The sequence below is a fragment of the Haliotis rufescens genome, unplaced genomic scaffold, assembly GCF_023055435.1.
Source record: "Haliotis rufescens isolate VD_foot unplaced genomic scaffold, xgHalRufe1.0.p SCAF_12, whole genome shotgun sequence".
Lineage (NCBI taxonomy): Eukaryota > Metazoa > Mollusca > Gastropoda > Lepetellida > Haliotidae > Haliotis > Haliotis rufescens.
In genome coordinates, this window is record NW_025963802.1 from 35,968,089 (window position 1) to 35,984,480 (window position 16,392).

General features: G+C 42.5%; 1 protein-coding gene across 3 annotated transcripts in view; it reads right to left on the reverse strand.

Moving 5' to 3' along the window:
• The window catches only part of LOC124136592, a 28,363-nt gene extending 17,242 nt beyond the window's left edge, over nt 1–11,121 (reverse strand). Inside the window, exons 1-7 of one of the 3 annotated variants that reach the window (XM_046502560.2) lie at nt 10,055–10,378; nt 9,287–9,650; nt 5,447–5,628; nt 2,749–4,496; nt 2,279–2,410; nt 1,039–1,190; nt 96–213 (exon numbers count right to left, since the gene is read on the reverse strand). In XM_046502560.2, coding sequence (XP_046358516.2) covers nt 96–213; nt 1,039–1,190; nt 2,279–2,410; nt 2,749–4,496; nt 5,447–5,600 — 2,304 coding nt within the window. In that variant the 5' untranslated portion in view covers nt 5,601–5,628; nt 9,287–9,650; nt 10,055–10,378. Of the gene's footprint in view, nt 1–95; nt 214–1,038; nt 1,191–2,278; nt 2,411–2,748; nt 4,497–5,446; nt 5,629–9,286; nt 9,651–10,054; nt 10,379–10,986 lie in introns of those variants that run through there. The other 2 variants (XM_046502559.2, XM_046502558.2) reach the window with 2 other exon arrangements.
• Nucleotides 11,122–16,392: the final 5,271 nt, after the last annotated feature.

Here is a 16,392-nt window from a genome sequence, read left to right on the forward strand (position 1 = left end):
CAAAGGACTTTTATTTACAATATTATATCTATTCTGAAAGTGAGAATAGGGTCGTATGATTTGTAAAATATTCTTAAATGACCCTCGTTACCTACCATAAGAACAAACACTCCACAGCTGCTGCCGTCAGTTTGTGGGAAGACAGGACAGTGAGACTCCTGCCACACACACAGATCCTCCCCTGTCTGGTCACTGCGACACTGCATGTACTTCCTGATGAGTCAATACAGTTAGTCAAGTCTGTTGTCAACATTAGAGTTAAGTCTCATACATAGGCGTTGCCATATGGCTGCAATCCCTCGTACATTTGAGTAATATACCTGGTAACTGACACATAATTCTTAATAAAATGTTCAATCATATTGACAAGACCATGGAATGATTCGTGCTAAAGGACATCAGTGCATAGAAATGACTACGCAGCTTAAGTGAGATGACAACAAACAATTGTCAGATTATTGATCTTTCCACGATACTGCCTTTATTATAAAGTTGAAAGTGAGTTGCTGTCAGCAGTCTAGCAATTTCAGGAGAGGAGATGTTTACAAAGCAGCTATGCCTTTTGACGGCATGATCAAAAGAAGGTAAAAATATAAAATATTGCAAAACACAGAACGTGTGTGCAGTTCCACCACCAATTAAGCCAGAACCAAATTTCATGACATTTTGAAACAAAATGGATGAATATTAACCATAAAAAGTTTGTATGAAAAATTGGAACATATATATTGAGCCTCACTACTTACTACACATGTACCAATTGATGTTCCATTTTGACAAAATGACGTAATGGCCATAAAGAGCTTTTCAAATATGGCTGCCATAGTGGCCATATTGAATTTGTATTCGAACCTCTAGAAACAACTGGGATATCATCATTGGTGTGAACAAGTATGTAAAGTATGTCCAGTGTTTTTTTTAAGAAGATGTTTACAACGATGACACACGATGCACGCCTCACAAGCAGCTGACTACATGGCCATGACTAGACTTTATGTCAGATGAGCCTCACTAGCTGACAATATCTTTCCTACTTACATCCAGTGATGTACCAGGCTTGTCTGACGATGAACTGAAGGTCTGGAGTCGATGACACTGATGGCTCTGTCTTTGACGTTGGCTGCCATCAACGCCCAGTGACTGCTGCGGCACACCGGCATCATGATCCAATCATAGTCAATCAGGTGCTCCTGAAAGCAACAACTCTTAATGTATATAAACGTGTTAAAGTGTCAACCCTTCACGTGTGCTCTTTCCATATCTGAAGTTGCACTTGTGAGACATTGTTAGAAACTTGGAGTAGTCCTTGAGATAAAACACAAATGGTAAAATGTTAGGGTATTCAATGGACAATTATAATCTATGACTGTTGTCGGTTTGGAAAACAGTTTACACTATGAATAGTTCTTCCATGAATTTTTAAATTACTCTGAATCTGATTGGTTAATCAGGGGTATCAAATCATAATAAACACCTCTGACTGAAAATGCCGATGAGATGGCTGGAACACTGTAGAAGCTTATATTTATAGAAAAAAACTTCTTTCTCAGTCATTGTTCATAGTTTTTAAATGATTATAACATTTATGTCATTACAGGTTAGAAACTGCAGAGTTGTGGTTTCTACAATATTCAAAGTATTTGTGGCAATACATTTTGGGCAGAAAGCATGATAGAAATCAGATAAGAGCGTGTGTTTCAAGTTTAATGGACCTGAGACGACTTGAAATGTGGGGCTTTTCTATAGCCGACTGTGACATCATGTTTTCTGCAATGTTTAAACAATGAGTGGTGTGACGTTGTAATATTGACGTGTGAGGTAGAACTGAAACTTGAGAGTTTTGCTTAATGTTCTTTAGGGATGCCGATTTCATGTTGGTTTACAAAGTTGCTGTTCTACACACTTGCTATGCCTATTTTATATGCAAGAAAACGCTAAAGATATAAAAAAATATGTTTGCGCAAACACTGCACCAAACTTTGCTTAATCATTGGTGTTTCCTTAATTCAGATTAAGAACCCACTGAAAACATTTGACACCATAGAGCTAACACTAAAGAGTTCTAACTTAATTTTATCATGAAAGAATGGGAGATAAACATGCTGTCTTTTCAATGCAAAGCTAGATCACCTGTATATATTTAACACTTTAACTCAGAGCTATTCCTCATATCACACAGTGCAGTAATGTTAATCGCTTAATTAATAGGTCCATCTGTACAAGGACTTCTACTGATATGAAAAGTATTGAAATTGTTTACATGGAAGCGAACGTCTACCTTTTGGAACAGCCACTCTGTGTAATTGTGGTTCTCCCATAGCGTGGCCAGGAAGCATTCCAAGACAAACACCTTGCCGCCATACTGCTGCTTATATTTCACCGTGAGGAGATGCAGATATGAATGAATGACCTGAAACACAACATAGCATATTGGTCTTCATATAATGAATAATAAAAGTACTAAAAACGCCAGATTAATACAATTCATAAAGTACCGAGGTAGACAAATGTTTATGGATAACAATTTCTATATTATACTATTATAGCAACATTTCATAAAGATCCTTATACCATTGTGAAGCAAGTCTGTGGTCTCCTTGTCATCAGTCAACTTCTAAGAACTGTCAATCAAAAAACTTAATACAATTCATAGTGAACAAAAAGATGTTTACCCCGGTACTTAACATAAAGTGTAAGCTCAGAGGTACATAGAGAGAAGAATTACGAGTTAATGATGAGATTTCTTACACTGTCGTCTAACCATGATGAACCTTCAAGCCTATTGATGTCCCTTCCCGACAAAGTGTAGTTTCCAATGTTGTACTTAGCATCAGGGTCTACCTCTGCATGGAGAGGCGTAATCTCCTCCAGGTGGTGTGGGTGTGAATACAGGGTCTCCAGTAGTGAGACAGGGGTACAGCGGGTGCTGTAGGCTCCTACAAGCACTGCTGCAAGAAGGTCGAGAGAACCATGTAGCATCTCCGACAAACACTGTCCATGCATTGTGCTACCCAGAAAGCTTCTTGTCATGTTGAATTGAGCAGTCCATGCCGATTTGACTTGTGATAGGAATGATGTTACAGAGTCAGGTACAGATGTCACGTTAGAAAATTGACAGGAAGAGTCTTGATCAGATTTACTTCCAGCTTGTACTGTCATCACAGAAGGGCAAAAGGGATTTGTTTCTGTGATACTGACAGGCAAATGATTCTGGACAGCGATTTCACAAGCTCCAATTTGATTGGCAGTATTAGCAATGGCTCTAGAACACTGCCATTCTTTTTCAATCTCAAATAATTTGTCTCGAACTGTTTGTAACTGCCCGCTGGTTTTGGTATCTTGAATGAAAACTTCCAATGTGCAGGAGTTAATGCCTGTTAGGGGAAAATTACACCCCGTTTGTAAATTTTCAGAGGGAGAATCTGGGACTAAATCTTTGTTTGACGAGATTGATGAGTGATTCTGAGTTCTGGTTCTCCCGCCGATGCTGATGTTACTGGCTTGACTGCTGGAAGACACGCCCTGATCTTGGAGATATGTAGCAGAACTGTATGTATGATCGGTTGTATGTTCTGTGTCAACATTAGCACTGTCCAAGGGGTCCTCGCATCCTGAAGGAGAGTCTGCAGCTCCTGCCTGTGTGGACCAGTGACCAGTTCCATCTGCTGACTGAATGACATCGTCTTCAGAAACGTGTTCCGGGTATTTACCCTTCATGTTATCCATGTCAGCACTGCAATGTTGACCTGCATCCGTGTGTGTAGATTTCGGTGTGCCCAAGGGTGCTGAGTCAGCATGTCCATTCTCCTTACCCTCCAGATCTTCCGGGGTGGTCTGGTTTTCAACATACCTGTTAGAGCACACATCAGCTAGTTCGAGCAGCTTATTCTGGGTATTGGGTGAAACATCACTGTTGTGCGGAGACTGCACATCTGTTGAATCATCCCTCGTTGATATCTGCTCATTGTCATCACCTATTGCATCTTTAAGTAATGGGGTCTGCTCTTCTGTCTCATTGTCATTTCTTTTTACCAACATTTTCTTCTTTTTCTTTTTCTTTCCTTTTCCTTTCAATTTATTTTTCTGTCTTTCCCGGAATCGGATGTTTCTGATCTGTTCTAATGATCGCGGCTTGTTGATCATCGGTGCTGCTGACGTCCCAGCATCCTTCTCCATCTGTTTGAACGTCTCTTTTACTCGGATTGAGACATTCTTGATGCTTCTGATGACGGACGGACATAGACGCGTGTATATCTGAGCGGGGTCCCTGGAGTTCCCATGAGGCAAGTCTAGTGCCACAGAGTGATCTCCCAGATACTGGAACAGGACAAGATTGCCACTATCTCCCAGCAGAATGTAAGCATGTTTCTTGAACCGGCTGTCTTTGCCATGACTCGTCCTGATGACAAAAAACGTCTTGTTGAACTTTGGGTTCCTCTTGGGTTGCTTCCTGGTGCCATCATGGTGAAAGTGGTACTGGTCACACTTCCAGTCATCTGTTGGAAACAAGAATGTTTAGGACCCTGGCTGGCATATGTTGTTGTTGCTGTTGCTGTTTGTTGTTTAACGCAACACTCAGCAATATTCCAGCTATATGATCGCGGTCTGTAAATAATCGAGTCTGGACCAGACAATCCAGTGATTGGCATGATGAGCATCGATCCATGCAAGTGATGCTCATGATGTCAATCACTACATTGTCTGTCATCATCACTAATAAACCAAAGATTCTATCTTCTTTCATGAAATTCAGGATGTATGGAACCTTCATTATTGGAAATAAGTAGACAGGTAAAATAATGTTTTAGGAATTTTAGTTTTTTTAACAGATGAATAAATTATGATTCATTTATTCAAGATGCAGCAAATTATCTAGCCCTGCTCAGAGTCCCATAATTTGGGCTCAAATCTGGAGCAAACCAAACATATTCCCATTTTCAGGGGTAGATTGAACAACAAATTTGTATGAAGACAGCAGGGTCTCAAAACTAAATGTTGGAGGCCGTGACTGAGTTACTCAGGGTTTTTGGAAATTTTCGAACTCCTCACCCCTCACCCAAATGTCATGTTTCATTACTATTCACAGAAAACAAAACCTTATCTATTATTGATGTCTGTATTTGTTAGATTACTATTCGCAGAAAACAAAACCTTATTGATTAGTGATGTCTGTATTTGTTAGATCACTATTCACAGAAAACAAAACCTTATTGATTATTGATGTCTGTATTTGTTTGATCACTATTCACAGAAAACAAAACCTTATCTATTATTGATGTCTGTATTTGTTAGATTACTATTCACAGAAAACAAAACCTTATCAATTAGTAATTTCTATATTTGTTAGATTAATATTCACAGAAAACAAACTTGAAGACATGAATAATAATGTTGTATATCCAACAAATTCATAAATGCAATTAATTACTAAAACTTTGAATCTCACCTTTCTTGCTTTCCTCTGTGAAGTGATAGAGGAACACATCTCCTGCCCTTGGCTTGACCGGCGGCTGCCTGATGACCCGTGTCCAGTCTGGCTCATGCAGTATTTGCAGGACCTCCTGGGTGTCGAAGGACGTGTTCTTGTGAGAGTAGGTCATGCTGCATAGGTCAACCCATAACAGGATACTGCAAAAATATAAGATGTTGTGTCCTTATGCTTTGAAGATTTTGAAAATAAAAACCGAAGTAGTAGGTTTTAGGTTCATTAAAATGTATATACCTGTACATGACTGATGGTGGAGGAATGTTTAGAGATGGATTGTTGGTATTAGATCAACATGGGCATCATTAATGGAGGTGGTGGATGACATGCACATGCACAATAACACAAAGAATATAGTGACATGGCATAGTTCACCTGGATATCTAGTCAACAAACGCCACTGTCAATATTGATATTCAAATAAATGTGTATGACTAACTAATAAAGATAAAACAAATAACTACATTTGAGCAACGGTTTATTAATCTGGCAAAACTATTTTATCAATTTCAATTGTTTGAAAAACTTAATTGTTTGTTTAAGTTTAAAACACTCCAACCTTATCATGGAGACACACATCGAAAATTTGCTTCAAGAGATTCTGATAGAAAAGAAACAAATCCTGGTTTTGCAACTTTGTCTGAATCTACCAAAGATGAATTTCTTTCACAGGCACTTGAATTGTTTTACAGCCATGATCATGCACACAAAAGTTCAGAATTCTTTATGAAATTGGACATTTCATTAACAGAGCACCAACACTGAAATCCTTAAAGATCCTAAATTACTCATGATTTCAACAAAGTATCATATCACCATGAGAAGAAAAGTACATTCGAAGGTCGAGCTTCCTGTGTCTGGCACATTCAGAGGAGAATATGTTTACAGAGAAAAAATGCCTTCTGACAGAATTTAAAGGCATCTTTGAAACATAAAGGTCAAATCAAGGTCAAAATCTCAAAATCACATGTAACTGCTTATACAATAACTTTCATTACATATTGAACAATAATGGCAGTAAATAGGAGTTATTTTTCAATATGGCTGCCAAAGTTGCCATAATGAAAAGGGATTTGAACCTCTTGAACAAATTCTGGTGTCACCACTGGTGGGAACAAGCATGTGAAATTTCAGAATCATCGGTCCAGTGGATTTCAGGATATGTCATTGATGGATGTGGCAGAGGTTGGTGAGCCTTTGTCATGCTACCCATATGATACCAAAATATCTCTTATCTTTTTGGTATCCGTGAAGACCCGGGGTAGAATAGGTCTTCAGCAACCCATGCTTGCCATAAAAGGTGACTATGCTTGTCTTAAGAGGCGACTAACGGGATCGGGTGGTCAGGCTTGCTGACTTGGTTGATGCAGGTCATCGATCCCAATTGCGTGGGTCGATGCTCATGATATCAATCACTGGATTGTCTGGTCCAGACTCGATTATTTTACAGACCGCCGTTATATAGCTGTAATATTGCTGAGTGTGGCGTAAAACAACAAACCAACAACAACTTATCTTTTTGGTTTCTGAGAAAATGCTGCTTAAACACTTTCCACAATCTGTTTTTTATTTAAGAAAAAAAAAGTAACTAGAGTTTTCAATTACATGTCATGAACAAGTCCAAGCAGCGGTAGAAACTAACATTTTTGGTCCCCTAGTCCTTATAATGATAACATAACATACAGCAAAACCCTTAAAAATGGTAAATATCTACTAGTCCTTATGATACCTTAACTATTGGGCAGATTGGCAAGGACTATAGGACAATTACTAACCCTGCCAAGTGACATCATGGTCTCACAATGTCATCAGTTACTAAACTGTGGCAAATAATTATTTAATTAAAGTAAATTAAAGTCACTCATGAAAATATCAACTGTCACTATTTGATGAAGAATGAGATAAACATGTTATTTGACAATTAAACCAAACTAGTCTCTGTATAATTATTGGTATACTATACACCCTGCAAGGAATTCAAGTGAGGACAATTCTAAATCAATATGGGTGTTGTTGAAACTAGGGTAACGATTCAAGGTGTGGATGTATGACCATGGATCAGAGAAGGACACCTGTCGGTCACGTGACACTAAAGCAACGATCGCAACTCTTAACACAGGCTCACGTGGCGCTGAGATCACTTTGTGGGATAGGACCCTGATCCGAGAATCTTTATGGAGAGGTATCACAGATAAACAGTCAGAAAATGTCATTTCCTGCACTCTTGAGATTAAATCTTGGCTTCCCTTTGCCTCATTTCTGTGTGGTGATTTGAGGAGCAAATAAAGTTGTTGTTGTTGTTGTTGTACAAAACATTACAAAATAGCTGCCAGGCATGTCATTCTATTGAGATGATCGACCTTTGAGTTAACCATTCACCTGACCTCATCCCCAATAAATATTTTCTCATCTAAATTACATAATTCAGCAGTAGAGTCCAATTAAAAAATTAAACAAATACGGAGAAGGGGTGAAATTTTGACAAGCCAGATGGGCCTTCTACTTTAGCTTTCAGCAAGCCTTTCCTAATTTTAACTGGCCACGGGCCAATGGACCAGCAGTTAAATCAACCCCCATAATTTGTATTTAAAATTTCCCAATTCCTCATCAAGTATACAAAAATAGAACAATTTTGAACAATTTGCCTGACCACTGAAGACCTGTGGTAGAATAGCTCTGTACCATGCTTGCTGTAAAGGCGACATGCTTGTGGTAAGAGGCGGCTAACGGATCGGGTGGTCAGACTCACTGACTTGTGTGGATCAATGCTCATGATATCGACCACTGGATTGTCTGGTCCAGACTCGATTATGTACAGACCACCGTCATATAGCTGGAATATTGCTGAGTGCTGCGTTAAACAACAAACTAAACCAAACCCAATTTGCCTGCCAAGGTCACCTAGTGTACGGATGAGAGTTATCACAGATAACCAGTCGGAAACATAAAGTGGGGCACACAAAAATATAGTAATCAATATCTGCTTAAATCCATCCAATCAAATTGATTTACAATAAAATACATTGTAATTTGTTGCTGCTTTGTGAAACTAGGAACGGCAGCCGGTTTGCAAGGTGAATACCCGTACTATAAATACTAATAGTTGGGAATACCCATCTATTTTTAGATACACATCACCGCGAAGGTTTTACAGCACTGTTCGTTTGTCACAGACTATCGAACATTTCACTGGAGGATTTAGAACACATCATACAAATAGTAATAGTATTCTAAAATACAGACTAAAGGGGCACTGCAGTATTGACAAGACGACATTCAGCCAAACAAGACGATGGAGGTCGCTATATAGTGGCCATGACTGATGGCATGTGAATCCTAGTCCCATATTTATGTAAAAACGTTTGCAAACGTTATACGAACTTGTTTTGTAAGTAATAATTAAATCCAATAAGTTTTATTACTGATCCATAAGATCCGCAAACCCGAAAATGCACCAACGTGAATGTAATGTAATATCTAGATCGGTTGTTTTTTTTCTACTCAAGAAGTAATACGAGTTAGTCAAACTAGAATATTATGATCAAGCAATATACATAACATTTTGGAGCATTAATCCATAATGGACAGACACCAAGTTTCAAAGTTCTGTAAACTTTTCTTTAATTTCACTTTACCGACAATACCCTAACTAACTAGAGCTCTAGTAACTACAATTTCTTTTTGAATGTGTTCAATTCTAAAATTATTGTAATTATGACCATATTGAATACGCTAAGGCTTGGAAAATAAAGTCTGTACACCTATAGTTAAAGAAAGGGCCAACTGAGAAATATGTCCTACCTGTACTTTATGCAAGGCTTCGCATATTGTGTGTCATGTTGTATAGGATCCGTGATATACACGCCGCTCCAACAAGTAGGTCGATAGATATCACGTGATTAATTCAGAGCTGATGCCAATGGCGCAAACGGGTGTAGAGAACTCAATCTCGGAAATGATTTTTGTTTAGATAGGCTGAATCATGTTCAAGATAGCTATATAAGTGACTATATATCTGTCTATCCGAGAAGTGCACGGATGTGTTCGAGGTCAATCACGTGACGGATCCGGGTGATGTATGTCAGGAGGGACAAACGAAGTCACATGGTCCGCCTACCACCGACTTGTACACGCCCTTGTAGTGAATCAGGTGTCCCTCACCTCCCTAAATAGACACCATACCATAAATGCATTCAAGAATGACGTGTAGATCTACATATTTTGTTCCTTTAAAAGGCGAATTCAACAAAAATATCACCATTCAACACGCGAAATTGTTTCGCGAACTAAATCTATATTTGGCCCTATTTTCTTTCATCTGGCACGTTATGGTGCGAATTATCTTTAGTTTTAAGCAGTCTAAGGTTTAAAAATATCTCAAACTAAAATCCCAACTCTCTCTAACTTATAACAACAGGCATATACATGTACTACCTTTAAGAAAACAATAGGACGTTCAAGTTAAAATTGAGGTGATGGTTATGTCGTGTAAAATACTTCCATGATAGTTGTAGATCAGAGAAAGACGAAATTGAAAAAAGATCGATCAATAAATATAGTGTTTCTTACCCCAATATTTGGTTATTAAATTCGCCCTTGATCAACATTTTCAACATATATACATGTTGGAATTGGGAGAGATTCCTAATGTATTCCAAAGGGACATTTTCCCAGAACTCGACCATTCGTCCAGAAATGATCTCAAAAACAACAAAAGGAAACAGACGTCAAATAAAGTCACGTGATGATAGCGTACCTACCACGTGGCAACATTTGGTATCAGACTACCTCTTTACAGAACGGCATAAACGTTTATAAGTGTTAACGCCTTTAGTTTGTATTTCCTACTAATGTATCCCCGTGTTACGGGTTTTCGGACGATTAAGAAACAGTCGTAGTTTTCTCTCTAATCACATGAGTCGAGTCGGCCATATTTGTTAAAGGGACGTCACTCCAGATGGAATATTAGGGGTAGATAACCTCCTGTAAAAGAAATCCTGCTAGCCTCAGTCAAAATATTATGTAGTAAGCGGAATACGTCGAGTACATCCGATTGAGAGCTTGTGTGGCCAGTCCTCCCATTTCGTCCTTGTAAACTGAACTGATGGACATAAAAACAAACTTCTCACTGTGTTTGAATGTCAGTAAAGGGAATCGCAGCGCCTTTGACGACTGTGCCTCCCGTGCCCCCAACTGTTCTCGCTACGATCTGATATTAATGACATTGACCAAAGACGAATATGGTTGTCAACATGAATGTAATCAATTAGGTATTCACATGATAGTTTCACATTAAAAACATATATTTAACATGCAACATTACAATCACACCAACACGTACGTGTGGGTGGATCTCTTGGTCGCATCTAGGTGCCAGCTAGGCGTTCCCCTCTACGTCTATATACACACAGACTCTTCCATCAACACGATGCAGAGGGAAGCGACGCTTGTCACTGAAGAGTACACGCTGTCGGCTCTTGCATGTGAATATTGAAACTTACCTTGATTACGTGATCCATATGTATATCCATGTGTGTTCTGGGGATCTGTACCTGCGAGGTAACGCCTGATCACCCCAGCTCGGTCACTGAAGACACACGGGAAGACTTCCTTTTTATAATCAGAAGTTGGTGACATCATCGGGTATCTATTTATATCGCCAACACAGCTTTATGGATCAATGCAATACAGATCCGCGTTCTCCACTTAGTCGAGTTTTTCCTTTGACACAACTGAAGAAATGCAGTCATACGTTCGTCCTGTCTGTACGCAGCTGGCTGTATTTCCGCTGACAGAACTGCGGCATTGTCGATCCGAGAAGTAAACTATGGCTGAAGAACATTTAAGAAAGAGTGAGTGAGTTGGGTTTAACGCCGCTTTTAACATTATTCCAGTTATAACACGGCGTGTCAGCTTAATGTGGGAGGAAAGCCCGAAGTGATGCAGGTCTCAGACGTTTACCACTTCGGTGAAACCCACGAGCACGGGTATGGTGCTGACAAACCTAGAAACATAATCGGGGTGAACCGGGATTCGAACCCACAATCATAGGTTTCTGGCGTGTCCAGGGGACGCAACTCTGCACAGCGAATCGCGGCGCCTTAGACGGCTGCATGGGCCACCCGTGCCACCATTTAAGAAAGAAAGAGTTCGTCCTGATTTAGTCTTCAGTTTTCCATATGAAGGAAACGTAAGGAGCAGGGATGTCCAAAGGGTGTAACGGGTGGCTGTTGTGTCAGTGGGTCAGTGACTAATGGGTTTTTTTCCGATGGTAATCAAATAACACCAGTCAGTCAATCGGGCCTGGACCCGGCAAACCAGTACTATTGAATAAGCTTGAGTAACAATCCATGCCCTACCGCGTCGACTGCCCAAGCTCAGTTTGTGACGAAAAGCGTGATGTCCTGGGGGCATACCACACCAGGGGTGATGGTGTGGTGTGGTAGTGGCGAGGTTGTGGTGTGATGGTGGTGGGGTGAGGGGATGGTGGGGTGGGGTGTGTAGGGTTGGTGGGGTGACGGTGGGTAGGGGTGGTGGGGTGAGTGAGTGAGTGAGGTAGTGAGTTTAACCACTAGGCTACCCGACCGCCTGGTGGGGTGAGGGGATGGTGAGGTAGGGGTGGTGGGGTGACGGTTGGTGGGGCGAGGTGGTGGTGTGGTCGGGTGGGGTTGAGGGGTGATGATGGTGGTGGGCTGTGGCGAGGTGGTGGGGTGATGGTTGGTAGGGGTGGTGGGGCGAGGTGGTGGGGTGATGGTGGGTAGGGGTGGTGGGGTGATGGTGGGTAGGGGTGGTGGGGTGATGGTGGGTAGGGGTGGTGGGGCAAGGTGGTGGGGTGATGGTGGGTAGGGCGAGGGTGGGTAGGGGTGGTGGGGCGAGGTGGTGGGTTGGGGTGATGATGGTGGTGTGGTGGGGTGTGGTGATGGTGGGTAGGGGTGGTGGGGCACGGTGGTGGGGTGATGGTGGGTAGGGCTAGTGTTGCGAGGTGGTGGGTAGGGTGGTGGGGTTGGTAGGTGTGGTGGGGTGATGGTGTGGTGTGGTGAGATGGGGTTGGGTTCCGGTGTACCAAGTACGAATGTCTGTATCTACACACAAGGGGGGGGGGGGGAGGGGGGCGTATTTAGGAACGTCGTGTATACAAACCCATGACGTTTTGATAATGTTTGAAAGGGTTTCGTTCTGCTTTATAGAAGTGAAATGAGCTCTATTAGATTTAGTTCCGTGATTGGTGTCAAGTGCATCCATGTATTTCTCGGATCCGAAGAAACGTACTGATCTAGCTGTGATTGTGGGCAGGTTGCCGCTGGTTTCATTGTCTTGGTGCTCGGCCTATGGATATTTGTTCATTTAAATATAGGCCTGGGCGAGACAATCCAGTGATTGACATTATGAGTAACGATCAAATGATTAAGGTACGAGGACACGCAATCAACTAGGTCACCGAGACTGACCATAACGTCATAACTATTTTTAACTTGAGTTTTCAATAAATAGATACGGTAATAGTTGCATTTGAGTATATATCGGATCCAACACACCTTTTAGACATGCGTTATGGACGGTTTAATTAGATGAGGTGTTTTAAGGTCGCACTCAGGATCATTGCACTACAGCGACGTGCGTGCACGTACTTGTCCTGTTTAATGTCGGTCCTATAGTGCTAGTCCACTCAGCAGTATTACATGGATACCCCACTCCGACACAGTATTCTGACTCCGAGACGACCGGTCCTTGTTTATTCCCCATAATGCCAAACGCCAGGCAGGGCAACAACAAATGTACCATGGCTATGTCTTTTGATATGACGCGGCCAGGGGATCGAACCACCGACCTTCCACTCCCTAGTCAGACGCGTTATCCACAGGACCACGGAATCGGTCCCCGTCAGGATAGTTCGGCATTAAGGGATAAAAAGCTAACTGGTCGACTCGGAGACTGGTATGATGCATCTTCCCGAGTGAAAGCCGGACTTTGATAGCCAGTTAACTCCCTTGCCTCGGGAAGATGGGTCAGATGAAGAAAGCCAACTGCACATGTACTGTAAATGAAACAATACATTGTGAATTGGGTTCCGTCATTATTTCATCTTAAAGCGAGTTGTGGTGGATGGACACTTCATACAAATATAGCCCCACTTCGAGAACAAGGGCGCTGAAACCAACCAGCCAGTACCGTGCATGACTCACAGCCCACATTAACAGAGACATGACAACGTGTCTTCAGATCCGAGAAATACACGGATACCTTACATGGCAATGGGACGGTTAACTCGGTATGCCACCTCACAAACCTCAATGGTTACACTACAAGTCGCTAATGTTCGCATTTCGTTCTGGTTATTCACGCATGATCAGGACTGGTTGTTTAATACGTGCCACTAAACAATCTTTGCCTGAGCTAAGGTGACACAATTCCCTGTCGGACATTCTGTACTCAACTCTTGAACCTGGTGCCCAGATAGTGTCGGGTATTAGGGGGTCAAGTACCCAGGTAGTGTCGGGTAATAGGGGGTCGGGTACCCAGGTAGTGTCGGGTATTAGGGGGGTCGAGTACCCAGGTAGTGTCGGGTAATAGGGGGTCGAGTATCCGGGTAGTGTCGGGTAATAGGGGGTCGAGTATCTGGGTAGTGTCTGGTAATAGGGGGTCCAGTACCCGGGTAGTGTCTGGTAATAGGGGGTCCAGTACCCGGGTAGTGGCGGGTATAGGGGGTCATATACCCGGGTAGTGGAGGGTAATAGGGGGTCGAGTATCTGGGTAGTGGCGGGTAATAGGGGGTCGAGTACCCGGGTAGTGGCGGGTAATAGGGGGTCCAGTACCCGGGTAGTGGCGGGTAATAGGGGGTCGAGTATCTTGGTAGTGGCGAGTAATAGGGGGTCCAGTACCCGGGTAGTGGCGGGTAATAGGGGGTCATATACCCGGGGAGTGGCGGGTAATAGGGGGTCGGGTACCCAGGTAGTGTCGAGTAATAGGGGGTCGGGTATCCAGGTAGTGTCGGGTAGTAAATTTGGATCAAAATATTTGTAATACAAATCCATAAAGTATTGACGTGACAATCAACCAGGCCAACTGGCATCAAAGGGACACAACTCTGTATCGGTTAGAGTGAGTGAGTGAGTATGGTTTTACGCCGCTTTTAGCAATATTCCAGCAATATCACGGCGGGGGACACCAGAAATGGGCTTCACACATTGTACCCATGTCGGGAATCGAACCCGGGTCTTCGGCGTGACGAGCGAACGCTTTAACCACTAGGCTACCCGACCGCCCCGTATCGGTTAGAGAAACTATAGATTAGTATGGTCACATAAAGATGACTATCCAGTGATTGACTTCGAACAACGATCAAATCATCAAGGTGCGATGCCACGCAATCAACCACGTCACGGAGCCTGGCCATACCTTCATCATTATTTCAAGTTGAGTTTTCAATAAATTAAAAATAACAGATTCTTTTGCAATTGAGTATATATCGGATCCAATACACATATTCAAAATGCGTCATCGGTGCGTTTGGCTATATGACATGGGGTGAGGCGAGGCATTCAAGATCATTGCACCTATATATAGCGAGGTGTGGCGAGGCATTCAAGATCATTGCACCTATATATAGCGAGGTGTGTGTGTATATATATGTGTGTGTGTGCGTGCGTGCATGCGTGCGTGCGTGCGCGCGTGTACGCGTGCCACTGTGGTATAGAGTGGAGAGACCGTACGCCAGGGTAAAGATAGTACTTGTTGTTAACCTGCCTGGGGCTCGCTATAAAGGGGATAAGGACTGGTCGGCTCGGAGTGAGAACAGATGAAGCACGCTGTGCTCACATGTACCGTATATGGATAAATTGTGGACTGGGCCACCCACAACACAGCCAGATCAATGCGTTTCTTTAGATCTGAGAAATACACGGATATCCGTAACCTTGCATCTTCCCGAGGCCAGAGGTAACTGACTTTAAGTTTCCACGTGGAGAGTCAGTTAACTCTCTTGCCTCGGGAAGATGCAACATTTGCGCTAACGACTGAACTAAACCTGGTGGAGCTCGTCTTGAGTCGTTTCACTTCTATAGAACAGAAAGCGGCGCTCTTAGAAACTTGAGTCCACATCGTCAGAACTTCACGCAGTGTTCATCGGGATTCCCCATTATATGAGGTCGAGCTGCGAAGAAAGAAGAGCCTCAGCGCATCCGGTGCACATGGTCAGGCTCGGTAACTCGGTCGATTGCGTGTCCTTGTACCCGATGATGAGATCGCTGTTAATGACTGGTTTGTCTGGCCCCATCTTCCCGGGGAAAGCGTGTCCACTAGCCTATATCAAAGCCTAGTTTCTTTGATAAAAAGGCTAAAGGCTCGATTATTTACAGATCGCCGACATACAGACGAAATAATGCCGAGTCGGCCGAGTCGTGCCTGTCATAAGAATGAAGAAGCAGCATCTTCAGCTTGAATAATGGCAGTAGAATTCCATGCAAACTCTGACCCCATAGACTTTACAGCTGATAAAGGCGCCTTAAGGTTATCATATACGAGGGCTGGTCAAAAGATTATAGTGAGTGAGTTAGGTTTAACGCCGCTTTTAACAGTATTCCAGTTATATCGCGGCGTGTCAGCTTAATGTGGGAGGAAAGCCCGAAGTGATGCAGGTCTCAGACGTTTACCACTTCGGTGAAACCCACGAGCACGGGTATGGTGCTGACAAACCTAGAAACATAATCGGGGCGAACCGGGGTTCGAACCCACAATCATAGGTTTCTGGCGTGCCCAAGGGACGCAACTCTGCACAGCGAATCGCGGCGCCTTAGACGACTGGGCCACCCGTGCCCCCTCAAAAGATTATAAGCCTGACGAACTCTCAACTATGGGCCAAAACAAAGGGAACTAGTCAATGAAGTACATTGTTTGAATAGCTCATTGCA